This window comes from Camelus dromedarius, chromosome 3 (assembly GCF_036321535.1).
Source record: "Camelus dromedarius isolate mCamDro1 chromosome 3, mCamDro1.pat, whole genome shotgun sequence".
Taxonomy (NCBI): domain Eukaryota; kingdom Metazoa; phylum Chordata; class Mammalia; order Artiodactyla; family Camelidae; genus Camelus; species Camelus dromedarius.
In genome coordinates this window covers 55,701,388-55,717,016 of record NC_087438.1, presented here as the reverse complement: position 1 = coordinate 55,717,016, position 15,629 = coordinate 55,701,388, and the positions used below count along the sequence as shown (strand labels likewise).

The window sequence follows — 15,629 nt, the reverse complement described above, 5'->3', positions numbered from 1 at the left end:
AACAGAGGGCTATGAAAAACAATGAGGTTCAAAGCAACATCGCATAGGTGATTAGAGGCCTAGAAACTGAAATTTGAAAATAAGGAAATTGTTTCAGTTGAGGGACAACCAAATAATTGTGTTCAATAGTAGAAAGGCTGTTATTTAGATTTTGGTCTCCAATGTAAGAAGGAAAAATGGACTCAAATTCTAACGCAATGGATTTAGATAAATAGAAAAATTCTCTGAGAGTGATGGTAATAGGCTGTTGGAATGGGTTTTTCAGGAACCATCCCCTATTTCCCTCTCTTGGAGATGATTAATAATATTAAATGAGAGGTTATTATGAGTTTTCAATGGTTTGGATTCACTTAAATTTGGGGAGTATGCACGATCCTTCAAAGCCCTGTATAACTCTCTTTCACAGAACTTGCTTAACTCTGAGGCTGAAGAATTAAAAGTGCACAATTTAGTTTAATCATCAAGGGGAAATGCACAGGTAAACTTTATTTCACAGAGATATTAATTTACTTGTTTTTCAGGTCTATTTGATGTGAACAGAGTCTCATTATGTTTATCATCAGCCATTGTTAATATTCTATTCAGTGATTTAGAAGGAAAGAGAATTACAGCAAATGAGATTTGGTATCATCTATTCACCAGGAAGTGGTCTTAAAAACACTACATTTGGTAAAAGCAAACAAGAAAAATAGAGTTATATTTCTAATTTCCTCTACTGAACCAACCAGCTGTATATCCCTGAAATCACTTTTGGAATTGCTCTTAAGGGTACAACTCCTAAAAATTCTAACTCTATAGTTAGTCACTACTCAGCTCTGTGGGAAAACTGGACAGCAGGCACATTATCTTGAGAATATTTTTCAAAATATGTATTAAAAAATACATATATTAAAAGGATTTTTGAAAAATGAATTAGAAATTTGGGGAGGCTGTTGGCATTGTGTGTGGTTTAAGGAAGGCTTTTATGTATGACTAAACTTTCCTAACCTCTTATGTGCTGAATGAAATTTGAATGTGGTAAGGTCTTAGGGAAGAACTAAATGGGAATCTAGCCTTTAGCTTAGGTGGAGAAAAAAACAAAAATTTTAATCCATTATATTTGCAAGTTATACACTTCCAAGTCACACAGACACAAATGAATAAGGGGAAAAACGGACCTAAACTTTCAAACTTTATTCATATTTTATGTAGATTTTTAGTGGGTGGTTATTTATTTAATCTAAGTACCTTGTTATTTTGTACATGCATGTGAACTCCTTATTTAAACAAATAATTTAAAACACATCAGGATGAATTCTTTGTGGCTATAGACAGGCTTTGGTTTAAATTTGACCCTCAGGGGAAAAAGAAATGTTTAAAAGCTTTCTAGTGCCGGGTTTATGAAGCACAAGAAAATAAAATCGAACAAGGTAGTCATTTCTACTCTTTCCTTAATTTAACTTCTTTAACCTAACCCCCACTCCACTCCAACACATACACACAAATTGGATTTTCGTCCTTAATCAAATCAGTCACTTAATGTAAAACTGATTTTTAAGGCTTGAAAATCACTATCATGGGTATGTGGCTTAAAGGAGTTATATCTTCCTACTTCTAGGGATACTGCTTTGTTATTGTTGTTGATCTGTTTTCCTGAAAATGACTGTCTTTTTCTGTAGTTTCAGGGCCTAGGAACACAAGATAATATTTTCAGTGGCTTTTCATGGCCAGCTTATATCATCACACTGATACACAACACATGACTTTAACACTCAGAAAAGTGAATTTACAGGAAGAGATCCAAATGCAGGCATCTTAGCTGGGAGATAGCAATATGTGAAATCACGCCTTTTTGTTGCACTAAAATCTTTCCTGCTGACTACACAGACAGCCCAGTTCTGTGTCTTTTTGGTTGATGAAGAACATCTGTATTATTTCAACTTAGAAATCAATTACAAAATAAGCTGGTGTATTTTCTAATAATTTCAGTTACAGTTGACTGAATCTGTGGGTTCCACATCCGAGGATTCAACCAACTTTGGATTAAAAAAAAAATTCCAGAAAGCTCCAAAAAGCAAAACTTGAATTTGCCCTGTGCCGGCAACTATTTATACAGTTGGATTAGGTATTATAAATAACCTAGAGATGATTTAAAGTATACAAAAAGTTGTGCATAGGTTATATGCAAATACTAAGCCATTTCCCCTCAGTCACTTGAGCATCTGTGGACTTGGCTATCCTGGAGAATCCCAGAGCCAATTCCCCGTGGATACCAGGGGGTGACTGTACATACTGCTACAACGAGATATACTGGAAACTTAGAGAAAAATTCTCACTGTATTTCAGTGTAACATGGCTCTATCTTGAACATACTCAAGGTCACCAAAAATTCTACAAGATTTTTGTTTTGCTGGCACAATATAGATCCTACCGTAAATGTTATGGTGAGGCTCTGGATTACTTGCTTGCTTAATGAGGCATTCTACAAATATGATACTATATCATGGACCACTACTGTTCAAATAATTTAAGAACATCTGAAAAATTTAAATAATTATATCATAAATGTTGAGAAACATTACTTAAAATCCATTTTAAGTAGTAAACCTAATTGAAGATAGCTAATTTTGTTAGAACTTGCAAAAACATACACTGTACTGCAATACGATACTACAGAATTAATCATTAGAAGGCATATATTTCCATTACTTGAAATAACATGAGATAAAATGAGATTTTTATTTATAGCATGGTGCATGCTTAGGTATTAGCCATGTCAGCTCCAAGTACTCACCTGCCATTACTGAGATATAAATTCTCCGCCATTTGAAAGAAAGGGTGATACCAAACATGAAATAAACAGAATTCAAAAATTCAATTCAGCCAACAGTTGGCCTCAGCGTTATAGTACCAACAATCTAATCGCATTTAAGGATTGAAATTGATTTAAAATAAGTACTCAGAAACATTTTCTCTGGTTCTAAGTGCGATGACAGCCCAGTTAAGGCCTTCACCTGACATTTCCTCATCCTCTAAAAAACCATCTGTCAAACTGCCTGCTGTTGTAACCATACTGCTGCCGTTCCATTTCCTTATTTTTGAAAGTCACTGAACTGTTTCCAATCAGCGCACACACTGCAAGACACGGAATCCATTCCAATGGCTAGCTGAACATCAATTGGATACCTCCGAAGTAATTTTTTTTTTAATCTGTAATGTTTAAAAAGGTATCAAACACTTACGTTTATAGCAGTAGGCATCAAATCTGCTATCAGGGGGAGGGAAGCCTGTCTGGTTCTCAAAACGATACAGGGTTCTCACCCCAAGCAAACCACCTCCACACTGGGCCCTGGCCACAGTCACAGGGTGGCGAACGCTGGCGTCCAACAGCCACCCGTAATCGCACTGGTCGAAGCCGTTCCTCCACGCTGCTTGGAGCTCCCCCACCGTCGCCAGGCGCGCATCTTGGTTTTCACACTCTTCGGCAGCCTCCTCAAAGGTGAATTTATTGGGAGCAGTGATGTGGAACACATCCCCTGGAATAAGAAGAGGAAAAAGGTTTAAATTTTACTATTCCGTCCTTTCCTGTTTGTGGGGGTGGGGCGGGGGAGGAGAAGCACGTAAGTCTTTTTTCATGGCAACGCAGCAGTTTCGGATACTTCAGAGCAAAAAATTTGATGGTTAGCTAATGTTATTATTAATGCATGATAAGAAATAACACACACCAGAAAAGTTTCATTATATATATTTCCCAGGCCATAGAAGCGGTCATTGGATAATAAAGTTACAATACATTTTTTAAAATGAACAAACTTTTCCTAGTGATTCTTGGGTTTAGTGTCCAGGAAACGGGTTTTCTGTCGAATGAAAGCGGCAGCAGTGTACTTATTAACAGTGCATGCTGGAAAGGGGGAGCTGCATTGACCTGTCACTGAGGTTATTTTTCTTTATCTTCAAATCGAATAGTAATTTTCTGACTCTCTTTCTTATCTATCACTACTATCAAAATGGATTAACTGCCATCAAGGCAAATAATCAAACAAGAAAACCTCCAGGGTTTGAAGAGGGAACGGATAGAAGCAGAATGGAATGCTCTTTCCTGCCTTCCTAGCAGGGCTGCCCTGAGAGTCATGCCTGCACTTGGGTGGGGCTCAGGGTGTATGGGGGCCAAAGTCAGCTCTCACTCAACCAGCCAAAGGGACCAAACCCCCCATCACCACTGGAGGAAGCGGCACCTTTTTTTCTGCCTGGGCTGGATGGATACCTTTCACAACCTGTCTGCCCAGAAAGAGCACCTTCTGGTTCTCACAGAGTCACCATATGTGCTGGCAGGGGCTCTAACTGGGTTCCGGAGACTCTTACATTTGCTTGTTGATGAACAAAGAAAGGCTAAACATTTACTTTCTTCATCGCCAGGTCCCATTAGACCCAATTAGTACGTTCATTATCATTTCACATGTCACAATAAAATATTCTGGAAATGCCAGAGAGCTTGTTTAATTGGAATTTTACTTGGGTAACTAACATAACCATTGGCTGAAATAAATGTAATGTGAATTAAATGATGCTTTTTACAGAGCACAGAAGTGGCTAAAAGACAGAGGCAGAATTAGAGAATAGCTAAGTAGATACAGCAGGCAGGAGGAGGAATATAAAATGAGGTAGAGGAGGCTAAAATATTGATAGCTCATTACTGTATTAGCAGAGGGTCCTGTTTCCACTGAGACCACTTGCTGATTCTATGATATATTAGACAGCTGGGATGCAAGAGTTCTTGTGATCTGGATCTTCACCTGACTAAATCCAGATGGAACAAGCGATTGCTTAAAATGAATAGAGCCATTACTCTCTGCATGTGTATGATAGCTTTATAAAAATAAGAAAAATTATTCAGGGGGGAAAGGCCACATCACCTGTATCAGCTCTTCTCATTACAAATCTAAAACTGCTACCAATGAAACTAGGCCAAATCCCAATGAGAGCTATCTGAAGAACAGAAAGAAAAACGACTTTTACCTGACTGGAAAAAAGGTAGAGGTGAGAATGGATTTTTGTCCTTAATTATCTAGGCTGTCAAAAGGACTATGATCTCAAATCCAAAAATACACTATGAGAAGAAACATTCCTTTTCCCCATTCCTGCAATGTCTCCCCTCCTAATAAGTGCTAAAAGCATAAAGGTCACAGTACCAGTTGCAGAGTATATATCCAATAATTTTTGTTAAATGAATGGCATTTCAAGTTCTGGTTCAGAAACAAGGTGCCCTTTTTCTTCCAACCTTCCCAAGCAGCACATTAAAGAGTGCTAACTCTGCTACAGAGCTTTGGGTAGCTGCTGTCTGGGACAGGTGATTCATCTTGCCTGTGGATTTGGCTCAGAGCAACCCAGGGAAAGGCAGACAGAGAGACTACGTCGCCCCGAGCAGCCTCAGCAGCCTTGTCCACTTCAGCATCACACTTGCATTAGGCCTGAAAGCAAGGTACGTGTGAAAGAGGGCAGAGCGCCAACACGCTTCCCCCCGAGGTGGAACACTGGCGATGTTATTACAGCTGGAGGATCAGTTTCGTTGCCTTCGTTTCCTGCATCGTGAGGTACTTCTATGTTGAGGCAAGACTACTGTCCCACTTCACTAAAAAGAGTGATCAGCCAACCAGAGCAGGGCTGAGAAATGTAATTAATTGAGTGAAACTCTGCTTCTCCAAACAAATGTTAGTTCGTGTGATGGGGAAAGCAACTTCTCCAAATAGAGCCAGACCAAAGGGCTAATGAAGAAAAATGACGGCATGATGTTCTGGGGAACTGGTTTCCTTGTTTTAATAGCAAACATATTTGGGATATTAAAGGAAACAAAGGTTTCAGTAGGTGCTGGCAGGTTAAAAAGAGAATACCCTTATTATTATTAAATAAAGATCTACTTATAGAACTTTTCATATAAAAACTCTTCTAAAATCTGATTTTATAGCAAAATAATTATTTAATTCACTTGTTTGGAGGATAGTTTTTACCCGTCCAATCTCCAGAAAATAATTTTACTTATTTGATTCAATTCAGTTATCCCTAAGGCCAGCTATTCTTCTTTTTGTTTCTATGTAGAAACTTTTCAAACATTGCAAATAAAATTAAGAGAACATATCGAAAAATATATCACCATTGGGTTTCATGTAACTCAGATTAAAAAAAAGTGCAAGATTTAATTGGTATTAATTGAGTTTACCTTAAGCTGAGAATCAAAATAATTCATTTACAAAGATAACATGTGGCCTGTCATCATACATGGCATAATTATTCTTTTATTTCAAAATAATGAGAAAAAGAAAAGAAAAACATTTACTTTAACTCTGTTTCAAAAACTAAATGCCTAAGCCGTCCTAAATCATAATTGTTTAACACGAACATTACCTCATCCACTTCAAAAATCTAATGATGTAGTGAAGCATCCACACTGTGGAATTATCATATTGAGTCTTGAAGCTTTTAGAATTGACACTAAAACTCTACCAAAAACAGTAACTTGAATACCCAAACTTTGTCCTTCCTACGTATCAATGTCAAAAAATTAAGGCCAGACATCTTATACTTTTCTCAAATATGCTAGAATATCCTGGCATCAGTTTCATACAAAAACCAAACCAGAAAAAAAAGGTAAATTAATAGGTAATACACCAATAGTAATAACTGAACTAATTCATATTACTAAGTGTCCGTGATTTCTAAGACATCTGTTTTTACTCTTTATTGACAAAACTAAAATAACCTCCTGTCAAGTCTTTTTGATTCATTTAGGTGCCTGGTTTTACATAGATAATCCTTTGACATTATATATGTTTTAATTCAACATAATACAAATATAGGTGACCTGCTGTTTAAATCAGAATTAACCTATTAAAAGCTTATTGTTGAAGATGTGGATGGGGAAGATTATTAAATTCTGGTCCAAGTTCTAAGAATATATTTTCCAAAAGTGTCTTCTACAGAAAACTGACGATCCCTGAGACATGACTAGGTATTCCAAAGAAAAGACGTTTTGTAGACAATGGCATTTAGAAAACAAATACAAGTTATCTGACAGGTTTCATTTCTGCAAGACTTCTCAGAGTATTTAATATTATTGTATTTTCTGGGAGTCCCCACAAGGAAGTTATGATCTGTAAGCCATTTGACCAGGGTAATCTCCTTTTCTTATAGAATACTGATTAATAGTCCTTGGATCTGTTTCATGGAATAATTTGGAAAACACTGCCCTAGAGACATGAGTGTAAGAAGAGGAATCTCAATTGATCCATAACAAATATAACTTAGTATTAAGTATCCTGGTAGCCTGTGTGTCAGCCTGCTCTAGATAGAAGCAAAGTGCCAAAACCAGGTAACCAGACAGAATCAAAGGGGGAATCAAAACAACCAAGCAAAGGTCATATGAAGTCCATTGCCTCCCAGGTTGTGAAAAAGACTGTGAGCAAGCAAAGGATGCCGGGGCAGGCAGGGCAGGGACCCTGATGAAGAGTCCAAGACTGCATTTAAGCTGAACACAGAAGGGTCCCATTTCTTAGAAAGAAGCTCATTTTTCAAAAAGCCAAGCAAGGTACAGCAGATAAAAGCATTTGGTCCTAAACTGTAGGCAGAAGCCTTTCAATCCCATCTCCCACAGAAAAAAAATGCAAGTTTTAGGCTAAACACTGACCACATTTACACTGAGAAAAGTAGTCAAGATTTTAAGATTTTTGAAGATTTTATTGATCTACTTTCAGTTTTAAAATCTATAGTCTAGAATTATTTAGAGGACAAATTATATGTTCTAAACATTAGTCATTAGTAACATTAATGACACTAGACAGAAATTAAGTCCAGGCTAGTAACAGGAGTATAAATCTAGCCTTGGTCCAAAAATGAACCATCATATGAGGATGTATGAAGAGATAAAATCTAAAGTCCAGAGGCAAAGCCAAATCAGGAAGCAAAGGAACAGAGAAAGAGAAAACAAACATGGGAAATCAAGCAAAGCAATTCAGTTCATTTGCTCAGCTTCTCTCTCTCTCTCCTACATGACTTCATAGGTCAGGTTGTGTAAGTAAGTTCCTACCCCAAGGGGATCTTTGAGGCACCTTTTGGCCTTCGATGTAAGTAACAAAAGTTCCTTCTGAGTTTTATCACAGCATCACCTTTAGAGGAGAGGAGAGGGGAGCAAAGCCTTCCTTGAGAGAGAATACACATACACCTACTTCATTCGCATCAGACAAAGCTGTGTTCTAGCTCTACTCTTGAACACTGTGACTGAACAACTGAATGCATTTTGGATTTACTGGATAGTTGCCTTCTTGGAAGGCAAGCATTACTTTTATAAGTGGACAATGAGTCCACTATTCAGTTCCAGAAGTTGCCTCATCAGAGCAGCAACATCTATAGGACATCTGGTGTCAAATTTGTAATAAGAGTACAGATTTGGAACACGTTTCTAAATGTTATCTACCCATGAGAGAATAGTCCTTTTTTCTCTTATTAAAGAGAGCAAATAAAACATCAGGAAAGAAATATACAAAATATCCTTTATACACAGAAAGATACACAACTTAAGATAAAGTGTCAAGTTAAGTTTTTATAAGAATTCATTGACTTCATTGATGTGTATACAGATGCATATACATTCACATTAGTACACAATAAAACATAACGCAGATCAGAGGATTTCACACACGGGATAATTTGCATGTTCATATGGAAAACAGATACGCAGTATCTTAACTCATATTTCCCCAAAATTTTAAGTTAAATGCTGAGGCTCTGAATTATTCTTGTTATCCCAACTTTCCAGGGATGTCCTAGAAGAAACTGGAGGACATTGCTGGGGAGATTTTAGTATCTGGTGACATTCCACAAACTAAATTCATCTTAATTATGGGAATTAATATCTTCAGAAATATTAAGAAAAAATACTTTAATTTGACAACTAGCTGCTAAAAGACTCCCTGGAAAGTGGACCATGCATCTTTTTTTCCACACTTCTGATTGCTAAATGGAAAAGCTGTTTCTTGGCAGACTTAAAAATGACATATACTGAAATGGCAAGTCATGATGAAAACAAATCAAAACATTAAAAATGACCCACACTATTCACAAGCTAGAGTTTATACCCAGGAGTAACTCAGAAAAGTTATGAAAGAACCTGGGTCCAGAGGAAAGCTAAGACAGGATATTTCTCTCCTGCAGACAATTCCCTGCCGTCACCAAGGAGAAAAGGGGTGTTGGCATCAGCAGATCTGAGATAATTATTAGGATGTGAAATGCTTATAGGATAAAATCACTTGCAGTATATGGCAAGTACTGTGGCGATAAAAACAGTTCAATGTAATTATTAGGTTTCAAGCTTTGGATTTTAAGTTTTTTCAAAGGAAGTTTCTTTTTCTCTGCTCCTCCACTCCCTGCAACCCCCTACCGCTCTCGGCTCTTTCTCTCCCTTTTTTCCCTTTGTCTATATACACAAGATCAAAGCAGTGAAGACTAATGCTCATTATCCTGGATCACGAAGTCCATCAGCTGTACATGGTTGGTTAAAAGCTAACATATCCTGTTATATAATCTTTTGATGGTCGATATTTGTAGATAATTCAAAATCATGTCAAGTCCCCCTAAGAATTTGATTTGATCCTTTAACCTGCACAGAGACCAACCTTCTGTTAGCAGTGACAAGAAAACTTCTGGGGCTGCCAAGGTAAATTCATCCATTTCTAGCGTTAGTCTGGCAATGGTTCTAATTTGGGGGGTAATGAGATTGGAAAGCTAGGTCAGCACCTTTCAAATTTCTCACTTGTCTTAGGCTGAACTTGGAATCATAATGTGGCTTAAAGCATAGACACTGGGTTTTGAAAATTTTACCCTCTATTTAATTTTAGAGAATTGTCATCTGTCTGCTGTGATAGTTACCATTCTCTAAATCAGTTGATATTCATGGGGAAAGGAATCCACATATTTATCAATGTGCTATTACACAAGATCTTATGTATGTCATTTGAAAGGTTTAAAGACATAGGAAATCCTACTAAAATTTCAACATATTTTCATGGTTTGGGGGATGTCAGACTTCATTCTTTCCCATTGACAGAGCAGTAAGATTTTAATTAGAGTGAGAAAGAGATTCTAAAAAATTTCTGGATGTCTGAGTCTTCAAAATATGTAAGAGATTGAATGTGTTATTTGATTTGACAGGCACAGTATGTCTGCAGGTCAACACAGGAGAATCAGCCTAGATTTTTTTTTTTTTAACTTTTCAAAGCTGAGAGGTAAATGGCCACTGTATTTCTAAAGAAGCTCTTTTGATTCAGAATTCCAGGAGAAGTTGACATCTAAACCTTAAAGCAATCGATTGTCACATGTTTCAAGAGGTTTATGTCAAGACATTTCTACTTATTTAAGGTGAGATTATAAAATAAAAGGGACTATATATAGAAAATCCTAAGGATTCCACTGAAAAAACTATTAGAACAAACAATTTCAGCAAGGTTGCAGGATACAAGATACAAGACCAATATATAAAAATCAATTATATTTTCATACACTTGTAATGAACAATCAGAAAAAGAAATAAAGAAAATCCTATTTGCATTTGCATCAAAAAGAATAAAATATTTAGGATTAAATTTAACAAAAGTTCTGCAAACTTATACCCTAAAACCTATAAAAGGTACAAAACATTGTTGAAAGAAAGTAAAGATGATCTAAAAAAAAATCCCATGTTCATGGATCAGAAGATGTACTCCTGTTAGGGTGGCAGTACACCTCAAACTAATCTGGAGATTCAATTCAATCTCAGCTGACTTCTTTCTAGAAAATTACATGAGAACTCAAGGGGCCCAGAATAAGTAAAACAATTTTGAAAAAGAACACAGTTGGAGGTCTCAAATTTTCCAATTTCAAAATTTACTACAAAGCAAAAATAATCAAAACAATGTGGTACTGACATAAGTATAGACATATAGACGTATGGATCAATAGAATAGAGTCCAGAAATAAATCCTTATATCTATGAGCAATTTATTTTCAACAGGGTGCCAAGGCCATTATATAAGGAAAGAATAGTCTTTTCAACAAATGGTGCGGGCACAACTGGATATGCACATGCCAAAAAATGGATTTGGACTCTTACTTTATACCATACACAAAAATTAACTCAAAATAGATAAAAATAAAAGTAAAACTTTAAACTTTTACAACTCTTAGAAGGAAACACAAGTTAGTCTCATGACTGGGGATTTGGCAATGTTTTGTTGCACTAATTCTTAAATAACTCCCATTAGTGAAATACTCTGTAGATTACATTCTGTAAATTCCATTAAAATTAAAAGTCAATCTGAGAATCCACAGGCAGGAAATCACACAATTTCCAGATCTGATATCTGATTTTGATACAATCAAAGCCTCCAAAGAAGCTGGAACTAAACCCTGCTCTAAGACCTGTTTAAGGACATTCAGGCTTTTACCTAAATTTTTAGCTTTCCTATCTAAAGGAATTCATAAGATTAAAAGGAAAGGTGATTTTTAGTTCTAGGTCAGACACAAGGATGACATGAAGTCATTAGACAAGTCATAGAGGTGACTGAGCTATCCTGGATTTTGACATGAGAAAGCAGTAGAAAAATTAACCTGTAATTTGTGAATAGGTACAATGGTACCAACACCAACGAGGACAGTTGGCTAGGAAGGCAAGAAGGAGGAATTATTGTGAGAGGCTGGAAAGGAGAAAGGAGTATCTGTAGGAAAGAATTATTTTTAAGAGACACCACAGAAAAGAGTGAGAAGAGACATTCAAAGAGAAAAACTAGTATCATGGCAATCAGTAAAAGTAAAAAAACTGGATCCTTAGTAAATTTGGTGGACAAAGCTTGGCATTTTTTCCCAAGTACTATAGAAATGGTAGGGTGGTGGAAGGTAGTCTCTAAAAGAGACAAAGTTTGGAGAAATGCTGCAATTACCACCAAGTATTTCTTGAGTAACTATTATGTGCCTATTACTGGAATAGGTTCTTCACTGTGGTTGGGAGAGTTATAGAAGAAGATCATGGCCTTATCTTTACCATTTACAGAAATTTTTCAGAAATAAAAATAATAGGTAATAATTTGTACCTGATGAATATAAATCAACCAGAGGATAATTAAACATCAGACATGTGGAACTAACTCTAAGAAAAGTGAGAGTTCAGAATCAGGAAGTTAGTGTGAGCTAGAAGAGCCAAAGATGGGCTCATGGAGGCAGTCTGTCTTCAGGCACTGGGAAGAGCAGAATGTTGGAAAGATGACAGTCTTGTGTTCTCTGAGAGGAACAAAGCACAGCTGCTGGAAGGAGCTAGCATGGAGCCTGTGGACGGCTGGTGCATGTTTGCTGGGTCATACTGGAAAGAAGTAAACACAGTTGAGTAGGTTACTCTCGAGCCAGGTTTGAGGGTTTTGCAGAATGGGACGAGTTTGTGCTTGAGGAGAAAGGGAACAGTAAATTCACTACACAGTGTTGAGTAGGGGAGTGATATGGCTATGGTGTTTAAATGCTTTGATGGTCATAAAACAGGTCCCTTGAAGAACTGTTAAAGGCATGGGGGTTATTTGTGAAATGAGACAGAAACCCAGAGATGAGACACAAAAATGATTCACAAACTAGAAATGAGGGTATGGAATTCAGAAGAGAGTTCAGGGCTAGACATATAAAACTAAAAATTATTATTTCCATTTTTCATTTTTTTGTTCTTTTGGTGTCCTTTTGTTCATCCCACAAAGCATTTGATTCATTTACATACAAAGGAGCAAAAATGAAATTAAACAAACTAATAATAAAATTGGAGCAATGAAATATTTGGAAGGAGGATTGTGATGAAGCCTGGAGAGATGTGAAGTTATCCAAGGGGCAAGAAAAAATCGATGTGAGTAGAGTGGATACGTACAGTTTCAAGGTTAATTTATTAATTCACTCATTTATTCACCTCCATCTGTGGAGCACCTACTGTGTGCCAAGGACATAGCAGGGATACATGTGGTTCCTTCTCTCCCAGAATCCATAGTCTAGTAGAAGATGGAGGAGTAAGCAAACATTTGCAGGAGGGTGATTATAGCCATATATTCAAAATCAGAGATGGTAAAGGTGAGAGAGACCAACTAGGACTTAGGAAGGGCATGTGGGATGAACGAGAGAGCCCAGAGTACAGATACATCAAAGTGCTGGGAAGCTTGTGTGAAAGTCAGGGAATTGGAATAATTGGGTGGTAGTTGTTTCAGGTGAAGGAAAAGCCAACATGGAAAGTTTATATGGAAAATACAGGCCATAGAAGGTTAGGATGTAGGTTCCCAAGATTGCCCATGTCAGGGGCAAGGAATTCCTGGATCAATCATTTGTAAGATTTGGGGACAAGACTAGAAGTATTGACTCATTTGCAGGAACCTAAGAGGGTCAACCATGAAAGAAAGCAGTCTGACTTCATCTACCCTCTGATGTATCTGCAGAGAGAATTAAACCATTGTATAAAGGAAACTATTTTCTTTTAAGTACCTGCTATCAAAAAGAAACCAAATGAACAGTCAACCTATTCATTTCATTAAAAATAATTGAAGATATTTTTAAACATTTGAGTGTTTTTTTAAGCTTAAATATTTACATTGGAGTCCATTCTTTTCAATACTTTCGTATCTATCTTATCTAGGAATTTTTTGCTATGGATAGAACTACACACACATATTTCCTGTGAAATTGCCAGTTTTCAGCACAGAAATTCATGAGTTCACAAAGCACTTTCACAAGTATTTAAATCTCCCAGTGGCAAAGTGAATGTGTTTATATGCCCATGACCTTCTGTGGGGGGGTCAGACAGCAGATTAACTCCTGAATATTATGGTTCAAGAAGATAATGTTCTAATCAGAGAATAAGCTGATTTCAAACAATTTAGGAGAGAGAGTGTGGGAATTCTTATTTTGCCAGGGTATTTTTTAAATTATTTAAAAATGTTCAAGCAATTTACCATATTCAAAATACCTCGACATAAAAGTCACCTGCCTTCATAAAGTGACCAATTTTCAGTTATTTCTATATTTTCTGAAGTACCATGTCCCAGACTTCAACGAAGCATTGCACTCATAACATCTCAGATCTATTCTAGTTGAAAAAACTTTCAGAGATGACATTTTATAGTCTGTCAGGATTCTTTCTACATTTAACAATAATTATTGTCAGAAAAAAAAATTCCTTACATTGAACCTAATTCACAGAGTTGCAATTTTATCTCATCTTCATTTTTTTGAATTCAGTAGAAATAAAGGAACTTTCATATACCCAGAAGCTGTAATAACAACTATTATTTATTGAGCACTCACTCACTTTGTGCTATATGGTGTGATAAAAGCTTTAGACCTCAACTTATTTTATTTTCATACCATGATTAAAAGATAAGTATCCTGATTGTCCCCATTTCACACAAGAAGAAACTGAAGCTTAGAGAGGTAAAGCCTTGTTCAGGATCTCACAACTAATGAGTGACAAAGCTGGGACTCAACTGAGGTCCTTCCTAGTCTTAATTATGAGTTACTTACCTACTAACCAAGAATCCTCCCTCGGCATTGTCTTTACCACTCCCAAACTACTCCGATCCTTTACCCAATTTTCTGAACTATTTAATCATCTCAACTCTATTGTAAACCCTCTCAATGTTTTCCAAATTTACCTTAGCAGAAAACACAGATTAAATTTACTAGAAAGGATAATTTTATGGATCTTAACTTCTATATTCCTACTTTAGAATCTTAATTCCATTAATTTCTTAGTAAGAGTGTTCTGTTACTGAATCATGGCTAACAAGTCACCATTTCCAAGGACTCAAGCTAATAATGAAATTGCTTGCTAGTGGATATAAGCTAGTGTTAACACTCTTAAACTTACTAGGTTATTTTTACAAATAGAATTGAATATCGTATGTATATGCATAACTGTATTATAATTACCACCTTAGAATAAGAACCAGATTGGTTTTTCTCCCCCTCAAACTGGCTGGATTTAGTTTAGTATAATTATTTGAATTTTATAAAGAAATATAAAAATGACATTATAAAATAAGAGAGGAGAAAAAAACAGATGGTTGACATTCTGTCAACTAAATATCTTTCATGACAAATAACTAAATTAAGACAAAATTAATTGTCTTTTTGAACTAGGTTTCATCTTATACTTAATTGATTTTTTCACTAGACCATCTGGAATAATATTACTTCTGATCTATAGTAATTGCACTTGGTTTATAACTGAGTATACATTCCATTACAGGCATTCTGAGTACATTAATATCTCTAATTCTGACTGGCCCCCACCACCTCTCACATACACAATTGGCTGTCAAAGATACAATGAATTATAGGTGGGAATTATTATACCCATGAATATAGCAATAAATATCTCTTAAAAGGAACTTTGGCTCACTTTCAAATGATCTTTTATCAACGTGGCAACTAAAGTATCAGATGTAATTTTACAAAGTCAACTTTCCACAAGAATTTTTATCAAATCACAGTTTAGCCAGTGGTCTTTATTTCAAAGGGAGAACATACACTTCAGTAAAGCAGAGAAAGAGACCTTACAAGAATCATCTTGTGACCTTCCTCCTACATCATCAGTCACAAAAGGTCTCTTTAAC

The 15,629-nt window shown here is 36.2% G+C and overlaps 1 protein-coding gene across 2 annotated transcripts in view; it reads right to left on the bottom strand.

Annotated features, from left to right (window-relative positions):
• VCAN (versican) overlaps nucleotides 1-15,629 on the bottom strand; it is a 104,548-nt gene that overhangs the window by 65,278 nt on the left and 23,641 nt on the right. For both annotated transcript variants that reach the window (XM_010982005.3, XM_010982006.3), the window contains exon 6: nucleotides 3,222-3,515. In XM_010982005.3, the coding sequence (XP_010980307.3) occupies nucleotides 3,222-3,515 (294 nt within the window). The remainder of the gene's footprint in view (nucleotides 1-3,221; nucleotides 3,516-15,629) is intronic.